The sequence below is a fragment of the Coptis chinensis genome, chromosome 3, assembly GCF_015680905.1.
Source record: "Coptis chinensis isolate HL-2020 chromosome 3, ASM1568090v1, whole genome shotgun sequence".
NCBI lineage: Eukaryota > Viridiplantae > Streptophyta > Magnoliopsida > Ranunculales > Ranunculaceae > Coptis > Coptis chinensis.
The window spans coordinates 84,878,257-84,891,617 of record NC_141458.1 but is presented as its reverse complement, the minus strand read 5'-3'; the positions used below and the strand labels follow the sequence as shown (position 1 = coordinate 84,891,617).

At 38.1% G+C, this 13,361-nt stretch overlaps 1 protein-coding gene across 1 annotated transcript; it reads left to right on the top strand.

Moving 5' to 3' along the window:
• Positions 1 to 1,598: 1,598 nt before the first annotated feature.
• On the top strand, positions 1,599 to 13,116 carry LOC147511228 (phox (PX) domain-containing protein). The gene is made up of 15 exons (XM_086602964.1): positions 1,599 to 1,886; positions 2,163 to 2,553; positions 2,657 to 2,834; positions 2,918 to 3,057; positions 3,139 to 4,381; positions 4,487 to 4,587; positions 4,770 to 4,914; positions 5,735 to 5,803; positions 5,901 to 5,946; positions 6,050 to 6,414; positions 6,566 to 6,645; positions 6,754 to 6,889; positions 10,201 to 10,426; positions 11,332 to 11,414; positions 12,299 to 13,116. The coding sequence occupies exons 1-15, from the start codon at positions 1,796 to 1,798 to the stop codon at positions 12,431 to 12,433; spliced, it is 3,429 nt and encodes a 1,142-aa protein (XP_086459090.1). The 5' UTR covers positions 1,599 to 1,795; the 3' UTR covers positions 12,434 to 13,116.
• The last annotated feature ends 245 nt before the right edge of the window (positions 13,117 to 13,361 follow it).

Here is a 13,361-nt window from a genome sequence, read left to right as displayed (position 1 = left end):
TGGATTTTTCTTTTTATTTTTCTTTGATATATATTCACAGTACATCTACGATATATTATCGTGATTATTAATATCATATCATGTGGTTTGACAAAAGATCGGTTAGAACGGATGATACAAGTATCGTTTGATATGGTATCATGTAATTTTCCAAGTTCGTTTCCTGTTGGGTAATTTTGTATGTATTAATACACTTGCCTTGTGCGTGACGTATTTTTCCTCTTCATTTTTGTTAAGGTTTGGGTACTCGTATTAAATAGGAATGTGTGGGATTGATTTATTACAAGAAAATAAGTCATGACATTTGATGCCACGCATGGACAATTCAGTGAAAAGTCAAAGTCATAAATGGGTTTTGATTATCCAGGTACATCCTCGAATTGTTGCTCATTTAATAAGGTACTCGCTATGGGCACCTTCCATTTTGTGTTGGACGGACCCAAAAAAAAATTTACAAGTTTGCTATTGACCTAAAAATCATATTTTGTATTAACCTAAGAATTTGTCGCGAAGAGAAACTGAGAGATTAGACCGAATCAATCTTTAATTTCGTGGAGACTGAATCAATTTTTGGTTTTTGGTGGAGTAGAGGAGACGGAGACGGAGACGAAGGCTGGTAACTGGTTTCTTTGGTTGGGGGTGTAACTGGTTATTTCCGGTTTATTTTTGTTTGGGTTTTGGTGATGAGATCTGCCCAACACTCTATGTTGTGCCCAACATAATTACAAACCCCAAATTGGGTCGGGGTCTGCCCAACACAAAATGGGGTTTGTCAATAACATGACTTAATAATTTAAGTAAGAACATGTGAACTTGATTACTTATATATAAGATAAGAAGCCATGAACTTTTTTTTTTTTTTTTTTTTTTTTTTTTTTTTCGATAAACAAATTGATTGTATTAATCAAAAGATGGATTACATACAACAACTTGGAAACAAGAAAAAATAGATGAAAACAATACAAGAGAACCACAAACAAGTACTTAATCTTAATCAATTTGCGCATAAGGCTGAACCTGAGCCAAAAAACAACCATTGGTTTGAGGAAAAACATGCATGTGTTGATGTAATTGGAGTCTCTTCATTGGTAAGGTTGGGAAATGATAGCTTTGAAGTAGGAAAAACAACTAAAAAAACAGTGACAGGGAAGACGGAAAAGTATGAGAAAGCTTGTAGGACTAACTAATATTGTTTTATTCTGTTTAGTTTTAATACCTTTGGATTATTGGAACAACAGTCAGTTGGGCTCCTCAAAAAACTTATGAAAGTTATAGACAATACGTTATGACAACTGGTTATAACAAGTTTGTTTTTAGAAGGATATGATTTGGACTTGCGGTACAGTTTGTTGCACGTTTGTATTAATTATTTGTAATACTCGTTATCAATAAAATTTTCACTTGATTTAATAATAATAGAAAAATGGATTAGACCGGTTTTACGTTGAACCTGTTTAAACGGTTTAACCTGCCTTGGTACGCGCGGCATATACTATCAACTCAATTCGAACCGTTTAAGTAGCAGATGAGCACGTGGCGGTAGATTAAGCTGACGTGAGGGCAGCATATTTAAGTCATCATACCCGCGTGACCTAATCTCTAGAGTCCGTACATAAAAAATAAAAACATTGTTTTATTTCATATCATGATCTGAATCAGCCAAGAAGAACAAACCAAAACTCATTCGTCAGCACTATAAGAATAGAATAACAATAATAATAATAATAAAAAACTTGTTTAAAATCAGATCTTCACTATTAGATGATTGTTATTTGAGCTTGGCAGTTGAATTAAAATGAGTACAGTTCGTGACCTCGTCGAGGAAGCGAAAAAACGGATGGTCTTGCTCGTCACTTGTGTAGTGGGACTCTCTTATCTAATGTCTCGTAAGTTTTTCATTTACGATTTAAGGAATTGTTTTATTCTTATGTTTCTCTATAAGGTTACATTTGTCATTAGTCGATATAATATGATTATCTTAGCTTGGAATCGTGTATTTATTTAGCTTCTGCACTCGTGCTAATTGTTTGCATTAGAAAAAGGAACATAATGTGTTTCTACAAGTTCTTGATTTGGTTTTATGCCTTAGAATGTTATATGTATATCAATCCAACTTCCAAGTGTGCACATACAAGTTTTCCTGTCTGATTTTTTATTTTCAGTGACAAGTTCTTCAGTTTGGGTCAATTTGCCTGCTGCTGCCTCCTTAATTTTCCTCCTACGTTATGTATCGTTTGACCTGGAAATGAGAAGAAAAGCTGCAGCATACAATCCATCTGCCACTAATCGCGTTTTAAAGCAACCTCAAGAAGGTTTAAAGGTTGTTTCACGGGACAAGTCAGAGTGGAGAAGGAAGGTGAATTCTCCCATAGTTGAGACTGCAATCAGTCAATTCACTAATCATCTCGTTTCTGAGTGGGTGACAAATCTCTGGTATTCTCGTTTAACACCTGATAAGAATGGTCCAGAGGAGCTAGTTCAAATAATGAATGGCGTTCTTGGAGAAATTTCCTGTCGTGCGAGAGAAATAAATCTCATTCATCTTCTCACCAGGTCAAAGTTTGAATATTTTATTTTGAATGTGCTCTCTAGCTTGAATCATCTTAAGCTCCGGTTTATGTTCACAAAGAATCTAAACCATTTTGGGGTTCTGTAGGGATGTCATTGGTCTGATTTGTACTCATTTAGAGCTTTCTCGCATAAGTCAAGCAAAAATTGAAGAGAAGAAGTTAGGAGATCTAACTTTTGATCAACGAGATGCAAAGTTGAAACTAGTTCTGGCTGCTGAAAACAAGTTGCATCCTGCTTTGTTTTCTGCTCAAGCAGAACACAAGGTTTGTCTCCGAACTGCTATTATATTTTGTGATTTTGGCAGTGTCTTTTTAAGTGGTCAGACACCAATTTAATTTTTCCACAGGTATTGCAGCATCTGATGGATGGACTCATCTCTTTCACTTTCAACTCTGCAGATCTGCAATGCTCGTTCTTCCATATTGTTGTCAGGGAGCTTCTTGCTTGTGCAGTTATGCGTCCAGTCTTGAACTTGGCTAGTCCACGGTATATCTACTTCCTGCTTGTTCCCTGCTTTCTTGGTGTTCAGTTGTGTTATTGAGATTTCTCCTAACATTTTAATGGCAGGTTTTTTAATGAAAGGATCGAATCCTTGGTTCTGTCTGCTAAGCAAAAAGCTGACAGAGGAGTTACTCCTGCACAGGAGCCATCACGACAAAAGCCAAATGGGTCTTCAAGTACTTCAGCTGATCAGTTTTCAAGGTTTCTAGATCAGTCTGTTAAGGGTGTTGAACTTGTGCAGTTCAAGCATGATAACTCTGAAAAGGTGTTGGGTGGACCTGTGAAAGAAATGGTGAATGGTAACACTTATCAGAAGGACCCACTTCTTTCTCTTGATCCTCGATCCTCCTGCTCTTGGAATGCTTTGCCCTCCCATACTCCAGGAGATGACGAGGAAGATATCCAACGACATAGATCTGGAGGAGAATGGGGTCAGGTGTTGGATAAAATGTCCCACAGAAAGAGTCAGGCTCTTGCTCCAGAACATTTTGAAAATATGTGGACGAAAGGGAGAAACTACAAAAAGAAGGAAGGGGATAACCGACCTGATAAACAAGCTGCAAATAATTTAGTGGCTGGGGGTGGCAGGGATCATTCAGTGGATTCATCTACGCACAACTTAAAAGATAAATCAGCTGATGTTGTTTTCCCACAGAGGAATTCTCTTCTTCCTCAACAAGAAAACTGCTCTAAGGCTGAAAAGGTTGGTGTCCATGCTGGTGGAAGCAGCTCAGGTCATCCTCAAAGTGCTTTATATCAACAAGCGAATGAACATGATCTTCTGTGTTTAAAGGAAGGTGAATCTGATGGTGATAGCTCTTACACAACTGAAGATGAAGAAACCAGCACTGTGATGGGTCTTGATTCTCCTGGGACTAAAGTTTGGGATACTAAAAAAAATAGAAATGTTGCAGTTTCACATATACGACACCCACTAGAAAGCTCTGAAGGTGGTAAGGCGAGGAAGACTAGAGAAGGTCATGCTAAGTATCGGAGAGCACCTAGAACCCAGTTAGGTAGGAAGAGATCTAGGTTGAGCAATGAGAGATTGCCCATCTGGCAAGAGGTTGAAAGAACATCCTTCTCGTTGGGTGATGGGCAGGATATACTAAATGCACCAAAAGGAGATCCAAAAGAAGAAGAAGATTCCAGTGAAGAACCTGATTTGGAAAGCTGGAGTAGACTTCATAGCGGAGCAGCTGCTTCTTCATCCACGTGCGCTAGTTTAGTGTCTGATGTGTCTAGTTCGCCCTTGAACTCCCCAGAAAATTCCTTGTTGGCAGAATCTTTTTTAAAATTGAGATGTGAGGTAGTTGCTCAAGAACTCCAGATATCCTTTTCCTGGGGGTGTCATATTTCAGACATTCTAATATACTGATATATGTGAAGGATGTGAGCGCATTTCTTGTTGCAGGTATTGGGCGCTAACATTGTAAAGAGCGGTGCTAAAACATTTGCTGTATATTCTGTATCTGTTACCGATGCAAACAATAACATCTGGACAATCAAAAGAAGGTGCTATACATATCACCCTATCTGTTTAGTAGTTTCACCATTCTGTGTTCATATATATGTTTATCTATTCAATTGTCAAGTCATGGTTCCTGGTTTGACTCAGCTTTTCATATTGGTTTGTTGCATTTACCTGTATAGATACTTTTCACTTCTGCAACTTACTGTCCAGCTTCTTCTATTAGATTCCGCCATTTTGAAGAGCTACATCGACGTCTGAAAGAATTTCCAGAATATAATCTTAGTTTGCCGCCCAAACATTTTCTGTCATCAGGTTTAGAAGTGACTGTAGTTCAGGAAAGGTGTCTTTTGCTCGACAAATACTTAAAGGTGATCTGTCAATTTTTTGTTTCTTCTGTTGGACAGCTAACATGCTCCTAGAATATGAAATATTTACTGTATCTATGATGACAAGAACTCCCAATCTATTTTGATGATCTGTTTACCATGGTACATCTTTCAAGTCTGTTATAGGTTTACCTTGGGAACAGTAAATAATCTATGGTAAGAAAGTGAGGAATATTAACCGATGAACAATAATGGACAAGCAGCAGTTGAATTCCGTGACTGGGCTTCTGATCAAGCCTTGAGTTTTTACCAATCCATAGTGTTCTTAAGGAGAGAGAACAATTAAACATAGTGATTAGGGTGACATTATATTTGCAAAATTCTAGACTAGCACTTCAGTCAGATGGACCAGTCCTACTATACCATGCTGGACCAAAAACCTCTAAGGCTCTAACAGTAAAAATTTGTTATCTGCACATTGAGGGTACTTGATTTTTCTTTTCTTCCTTTTTCTTTTCAAGTATATGATGCTTGTACTTTTCCTAAAATTTCAGAATATGGTTTTGCATTCGGGTTTCAAGTTAGGTTGTAATTACTTAATTAGATATTGCTTCTTCTAGGGGTAGCTGGTATTGGAAAATTGACTTTAATTTAAACGCATCCCTTGTGTTGTGTGTGATCATGGATTGAAGTTTAAGTCAGGGACTTGTGTATATTATTATTTACACCAGCACACTCCAATATTTGCATTAACTAGGAGTCCTATCACCTTATTTTAATATATCTCACAACTGATTTCTTTTTACAAATCCTAGCAGTTCTTCTCATTTGTATGTATCTCCGAACTTCTTTCTTTTCGCAGAAACTACTACAGCTTCCAAAAGTATCAGGATCGATTGAAGTCTGGGATTTCCTTAGTGTTGATTCACAGGTTTAATATTTTGCATCTTTAGCACCCTTCCCTTTGTCTGGTTATTTATTGATCTTTTGGCTAAATGTTTTAACTTGTGTGTTTTGCTGTAGTACAGACATACATGTTCTCAAATTCCCTTTCCGTCGTTCAACCGCTATCGGGTTAGTCATGTTCTAAGCTGCGAAGTTCTATTACTTTTCATTTGTTGCTCTTTATTTTATAGTTCATTAGCATTTGACTTATACTGCCCTCTTTCTCTCCTAGTTGACCTAGATGATAAGCCATATGAAAAGGGTGCAAATATTCTGAATAGAGTTGATGCTGTAAAAGATCACTCCTCCTCAAGGGAAGAACAGTTAGACCCCAGAAGTAAGGGAACTGTGTTGCAAATGAAGCAGAAGGCAGATCCCTCTAGAATGAAAGCAAGACAAACTGCAAATTCTTCTGTCAAATTACCCTCTAAAGAATGTGACTTTCTATCTGAAAACTCAGAAAGTGATCCCGATAGTCAGGAAGTAAGGAGTACCTTTTCTGTCAGAAAATCCGACAAGTCTTTAATTGAAAGAGGGACACATGAGTCAAGTGAATCATTTCTGGATGCTGTTACTGATCCAACCCTTCCCACGGAGGTATAATCTATATATCATTTCTATTTAACTGTATTTTGTTAGACATGCTTTTTAGTACTAGAATTTCTTCTAATCATTACTTCCATGTGAGCTCTAGTTCATAAGGTTCCCTATGATAGTATGATTTTGATAACACCTTTTCTCATTCCAGTGGGTGCCTCCAAATTTGAGTGTGCCTATATTGGACTTGGTGGATGTCCTTTTCCAGCTTCAAGATGGGGGGTGGATCAGGTATCAGCGTCTTTTATATGCTTAAGTTTGCCTTGGCCAAAAAGAGGGAGCAGTACTCGCGATGAGTTTATTATTTCGCTTTTTGATAATATCTTATCCACTTTATAGGCGACAGGCATTTTGGGTGGCCAAACAAGTATTGCAGCTTGGAATGGGTGATGCCTTTGATGACTGGTTAATTGAGAAAATACAACTTCTGAGAACAGGATCAGTAATTGCTTCCGCAATCAAACGAATTGAGCAGGTGATGACTGAGGCCTAAAATACTAATGTGGTCAAAATTTTGCCAAGACTAAAAGTGAACTGTTAAGGGAAGGGAACTAATTATCAGAAAAAGGTTTTGTAACTGGAAGCATGTATAACAAATAAGAGCATGTATGCCTTATTGCCGTGCACTTCCAAAGATTGTTTGTCAGGTTTTGGCCCTTGTAAGCAGTTCTCGATTGTATTCCTAACTCGGATTACAATTGGATGCACCTCGAGATTTGCTGAGAAGGGCCAAAACGATCTTTGGAACCACAAAGGTAGTTTGGCATTGTTTAGAGGGAGAAGAATCCGAAAATCTCTTCATTTATGTTGACTTTTAGAGTTTGCTTATATCAGATATATCAACAAAAATGGAAAGCGAAGGTTTAATCTCTGATTGATGTGAAGTTGTTAACAGTTTACGGGTTTGAGGTCACAGTCACTATGTGAATGTTTAATCTTTCTTTCCTGAAGCAAGATTATGTTTGTTTGCTTGTTTGTTTCCTATTTGTTTTTATTTGGCATATATAGACATATAGTAATAGTAACAAGTGGAACTCTATTGGTAGTGAATCCAAAGACCAATCTCACATGCAACCTCTAGGAACCAAACAGGAGTGGTTCTATACTTCTATCTACATATAAAACAGTACATTCTAACTAAAATAGTAATCAACTGTAAGAAACATTTAAAACACATCCAAACACATATATGTAGGTAGTATGTATGAAAAGTAGGCAAATGTATATAAGTATACCAATAAAAAGAAAAAAAACTGTGGGTTTGTTACAGGCTTCTTAAGTCGGATTTATGCTAGACAAGCTAGTGGCATCTTATAAACAAGTTAAAAGGAACAATTAATAGGAAGTATCTGATTATTCCGCGAGACTTTAGGAGTGGGAGTCTTTTCTAAAGAGGGAAGGTCCTCATTCAAAAAAGGGCGAATGTTTGACAAGCTACTGTGGCATGGAGCAGGGTGTTGGACTTTAATTAAGAAAAAAGAACACATGCGTCTAGCAGAAATGAGATTGCTGAGATTGATGCTCGACGTTACTAGTCCAGTGGCCTACTGGTCAAGACTTGGGAGGTTGGGACCAAGGTCTTGGGTCTGATTCCCACCTCCACCGGGGAAAAAGGGAATAGTTCTAACTATAACAAAAGTTAATGGAAGTGAGAAAAGTTGGGAGTGGCATCTATTGCTAGATAAATAAGAGAATTAGACGCTGTGGACATGATCATATGACAACAAAGAAATAGGCACCAGTACGAAGAAGGAAATTAAACAGGGGGCCCAAAATTAATTTTTGTTGAAGTCATTAGGAAAATGATCTAAAGAAGCTGTATATAGTTGGTGAAATGGCTTTTGATAGGAATTACTAGAGGAATGGAATTCACTAGCCGACCCCATTCATATGGGATTAAGGAAAAAGTGATGATAATGATGTTGATTCTTAATTCAGCGTTCCACTTCATCATCAAAATACTGTAAGCATCAGATACCAATCTCCGTACCGTACAAATCAGTAATTGTTTCTTTCAAAGGTGTATCCTTTACACCTTTGAGTGGCTTATACAACTGATATTGGTGTTCTTGTTTGTTTTGAAGATATTTGGGTTGGGGATAGACCTTTGAAGGAGCTATTTGGTGAGATGTATGTGTTGGCCAACGATAGAAACACAAATGTGTTGGAGTGCACAAAGAGAGGGGAGCAAATAGTAATGTGACCTAAGAAGGGGATTGAATTACTAGGAAGTTGAAGCCTACAAATTGCTCCTGGCTACCATTTATCAAGAGGGAGTCAAGAAGGAGGGAAGTTTGGGGAGTGTGATAGGAGGAGATGTGTTTGGGCCAACAAAGAGGAGTTCTTTTTGCGGTCGTTTTACCAAAGATTGGCCAAGGAGTATGCTTTGTGAAAGCTACAACTAGGCGAGGTGGTTCATAATATTTCTTATAAGGAGATATGGATGGATTCTATACCAATCAAAGTGGCTTTCTTTGGTTGGCTTGCATTTATTGGTAGAACTCAAACCATCTTCCTCTTGAATGGAAGAGGTATGGAGATATATAACATATCTTCACTTTGTAAAGAGGAAGTAGAAAGTGTGGATTATAATTCTTCTTAATTGTGAATTCTCGAAGGATATTTGGGAGCAATTCCTTTTGTTGTTCTAGAACCTTGGAGGTCGCCTACTAACATGGGGGATGTGCTTGGTTAAGTCAACAATGTCATAACTATTAAGTAAGGCAACTTGGTTTCCGGAGTATCTCCCTGAAGCAACATTTTGGATTATAGAAGAATAGTAACAGAAAGGTGTTTGAAACTTTAAGCAAGAAGAAAAGGACATTTTCTAAGTAGTGGAGGCGAGGAGGAGCCATATTCCTTGCTTTAAGGGGTTTGGACACTCTGGTAACGTAATGTGGTTGGAATTGGGTAATGGGATACTTGGCGAAGGTCTAGGAGCATCTTGCTATGAGACTCACTTGTAACTTATCGGAACTCTCGAGATATAAAGGAATAAAAATGACTTTTATCGATAAAAAAATCATTTGTTTCAAATGACCTGCTTTACTAAGCGCGTTAACCATTAGAAGGAAGTAACAACTGCAAAAACCCAATATAGGTTTGGCCAAGTGAAATGAAGGAAACAACATCTTCCCTTGCACAAAAGGTCCCTATTAAAATTGAAAACTGAAGTACATCCTGCTTGATAATATTTTTCAGTACAAAATAAGATTCTTAGTGGCGATAAGGGTGTCTTTCCTGTACAAAAGAAACCTGTAAAAAGCGAAAACAAAAAAATCCAAAGAAACCCATGAAGCGCCACCTTTCCTTCAAGAACACCACCAGACACCCATCAACGACCCTGTTCCCTTTCAACCACCAAGCCTATTTTGAGTCGACAGCATTGAACGTAATTAATCTATTCCTCCTCGTTATCTCCTTCTTTTGGATATTGTCAGTTTAACTTGTTCTTGTCTTCCTCATCATCTTAATCGTCAATTCTCTATTATCTTCTGTTATTAGTCCTTCCATATCCGCCTTCGTTGCCTTGTTCATTTCGACCTCTTGGTTGTACGATCTCTTTTGTGAGAGTTTGGTTTCAATCTCTTTTGTATGAGTTTGGTTTTGTGTTGTGTACATACTGGTATCGATTAGGCAGGTGGTCCGGTCAAGAGGTTGGATTACCAATACAATCTACTAACAGTTTGTGTGTATATTATATTCACTTTGCCCATATAAAGTGTACACCTAATAGAGTATATTTCTTTATTGCGTGTTGATTTATCATACCTGAATTTGAAACAGATCCTCTGGCCTGATGGGATCTTTATCACTAAGCATCCGAAGCGGCAAAGGCCACCCCAATCAGTAGCTCAGTCTCAGAGTTCACAGAGAGAGCCAACAAAGATCTCTTCACCCAAGAAAGACGATGTACAGAAAGTCCATGAGAAAGACAATAAGTTCTTGACAGATGAGCAGCAACGAGAAGAAGCCGCTCGACGTGCAAAATTTGTTTATGAATTAATGATTGGTAATGTCAGCTATTCTACTTTTCAATCTACCTGCACCTTATTAGGTAATATTGTGTGAGTTCATTTCCTTTCTTGCCATGTTGTTTGTGTATCAAAGAGGCTCTCCTCTGAAATAGTATACTTAAAAAATGTCTTGCATGTTTCCTGTTTTCTCAATAAGATGGAAACAAGAGTGGCAGTGTGGATTATCAACCTTCCACGCTATGTAATGGACTAAGCTGAGAAACTCACATGCTTAAGAAAATGTTTAAAGCCCCAAAATTAGGTGTTAACATTGTTTTGAAAATGAGAACAGATAAATACTCTATACCATTTAAGAGGGATGCAAATTCAGGTCTAAACTTGTCTTACAGTTAGAGATTAGATTCAGATGGGGTTAGTGGACAGTCGCTAAAACGTTGGTGAACCTATAAATTGCTTGATATGGCATGAGATTTAACCTGGGCTGAAAGCAATATCAGAGCATGGACTTGGTTTGAAGCTTAGCAAACCCAAGTTGACTTAATCATTGACGTTCATGGAATTGCATGCAATATAATACTATAATTCGAAGCAGTTATGTACAATGATAGTATGGGTCTTGGAGCAACAGTAAGTTTGCGCCACTCTCACCTGGAGGTCACGGTCGAATTTCTGAAACAGCTCTCCTAAGTGGGGTAAAGCTGCATATATTTGACCCTCCCCAGACCCCGCACTGCAGGAGTTCTCTAGGCTAGCCCTTAGCCTAGTTATGTACAACAGAACATGACAATACTTAATTGGCCATGACACAAGCTAATGTTTGTACTGTTTTACTCGTATTTGAAGCTGTTGAGAATAAACTTGTGGTGTAGGTAATACCTGTGGTCAGAGTTATCAGATTTGTTGTATTCATGAATCATTCCAATCTTTCATTTGTGCGCAGATAATGCTCCGGTTGCACTCGTAGGCCTTGTTGGTCGAAAGGAGTATGAAAGAAGTGCTAAGGATCTATATTCCTTTCTTCAGGTATCTTTCTATTGAAAACATAAAAGTGGGGTTCTCAGCACAGGAGTCAAGTTTCATATTTTCAAATATCTCATTTGTCTTATTTTAGTGGGGATCTTCTGTGTGAATTGAATTTTACACTGTACCCATACTGATTTTCATAGTTGGCTCTGGGAACCTTCTAAACGAGATTATTCACCTTAAAAATCACTTTACGTCTTAAAAACTACTGCTACTGGACCGGCTCTGTTGTCATGGCCTTAAATATTTCTTTTGAGGTCATCTAACTCTGTAAAGGCGTAGATGCTATGGGTGATCTACTGTCCATGTGAATCAATTATTTTGTTGCATATTTTAATTAATAATTGTATGTACCATTTTCCCATGCCTTGTGAAAGCTTGATAGGATTAGCATAAGCTTCTATTTTATTGATTTGGCAGTAGGCTACCACTATTCCATAATTTGTGCTGTAAACATGGGATACTAGAAATGCAACTTGTATGATAAATTCCCCTTGGAGGTGTCCAGTGGCCTACTCTGGTCAAGCCTTGGGAGGTTGGGCTGGTTCCCTCCTTCACCTTGGGAAGAGGCGATTTCAATGTATAGGGAGTAAAAGGCTAACTATTAAAAGAATGATTGGTATCCCTTAGATATGCTACTATATGCTTCTTCTGTCTCGTTTGATCGAGCAGTGATCTTTTGTTCTTTGATGCTCATATCACTATTTTTAATTGCGACTTGAATCAAAGTCAAGAAGACACAGGCATGTATTCTTGGGTGCTGCATGAACAACATGGGCATGTATCCTTGGGTGATATATGAACACCATCCCTTTTTAGTAATTTATTGGGGTGTCATCTCTGGATCTTGATAGCTAAACTCTTTCCCATCTTTTATTATGCAGTCCTCTGTTTGTTTGAAGCAGTTGGCATACAACCTTCTCGAGTTACTGCTCTTATCAGCATTTCCAGAGCTTGATGATGTTGTCAAGAAGTTGCATGAAGAGAAGCAGAAGTTTGGACAAGTCGAAGTGGAATAAATGGATTTATTGCTTTTTGGATGTTAAGATTGCCATTCGAGGCCAAGATTCAGTTTTTGTAGTCAATTGATATACTGAGCATGCGAAACTAAAGTGCCGAAGGACCCACATTGTTGTTTTATTGTAGTTTGAGAAGTCATTCGGTGCATTGCCAATTTGGGTGCCTTTGTTGCTTTAGGTGGATGTTTGTACCTGTCATATTCGGGTGCCTTAGTTACTTTTGGAGGAGGTTTGTACCTGTCATATTCAGGTGCCTTAGTTGCTTTTGGAGGAGGCTTGTACCTGTCATTGGCAACAAGCTTCTTGTATAGATTTTTGGCTGCTCCATGTACTCCTGATTATGAATGAGGCAGTGGATTCAAGCGGATAGTAGTATACTCCAGATTTTTACTGGCATTGCAAGATTGAGTAGATGTTACGAACAGATGGTCGTTGTCTACCCCATTTGAAGGCGTGGATTAGCTTTTCCTTTTCATGTATAGTACACCATTTTCCCTCCGTGGTATGGTATTGATAGTGTCTAAGCAGGAGAAATACCAATGTAATTTGTACTTTTTTCGCTACAGGTCAGAGGAAATTATACATAGTTGCAGATGTGATATGAAAAATATCAATGTAAATCTACTATGGCCTCTCTCTATATTAAAGTAGAGTACATCCTATGTGGACTGTCTCTCTCTTAAGTGGCACTCTCCCAAATCCCAATATAGAGTAAAGCCATGTGGATGAGTTTGTTTCTTTTGGGCCCAAGAGAGAGTGAAGCCATGTGGATGGGCCAGTTTGTTTCTTTCGGACGGCCCTCTCTCAAATAACTCAATTAAACCCTTCACACTTCTTCTAAAAGACTAAAACTTCTTAGGAACACCGATAGAATCCCTAGGTTACTCTATTTATTATGAAGACGATCTCTCTTCCAGCAAAATAGAAC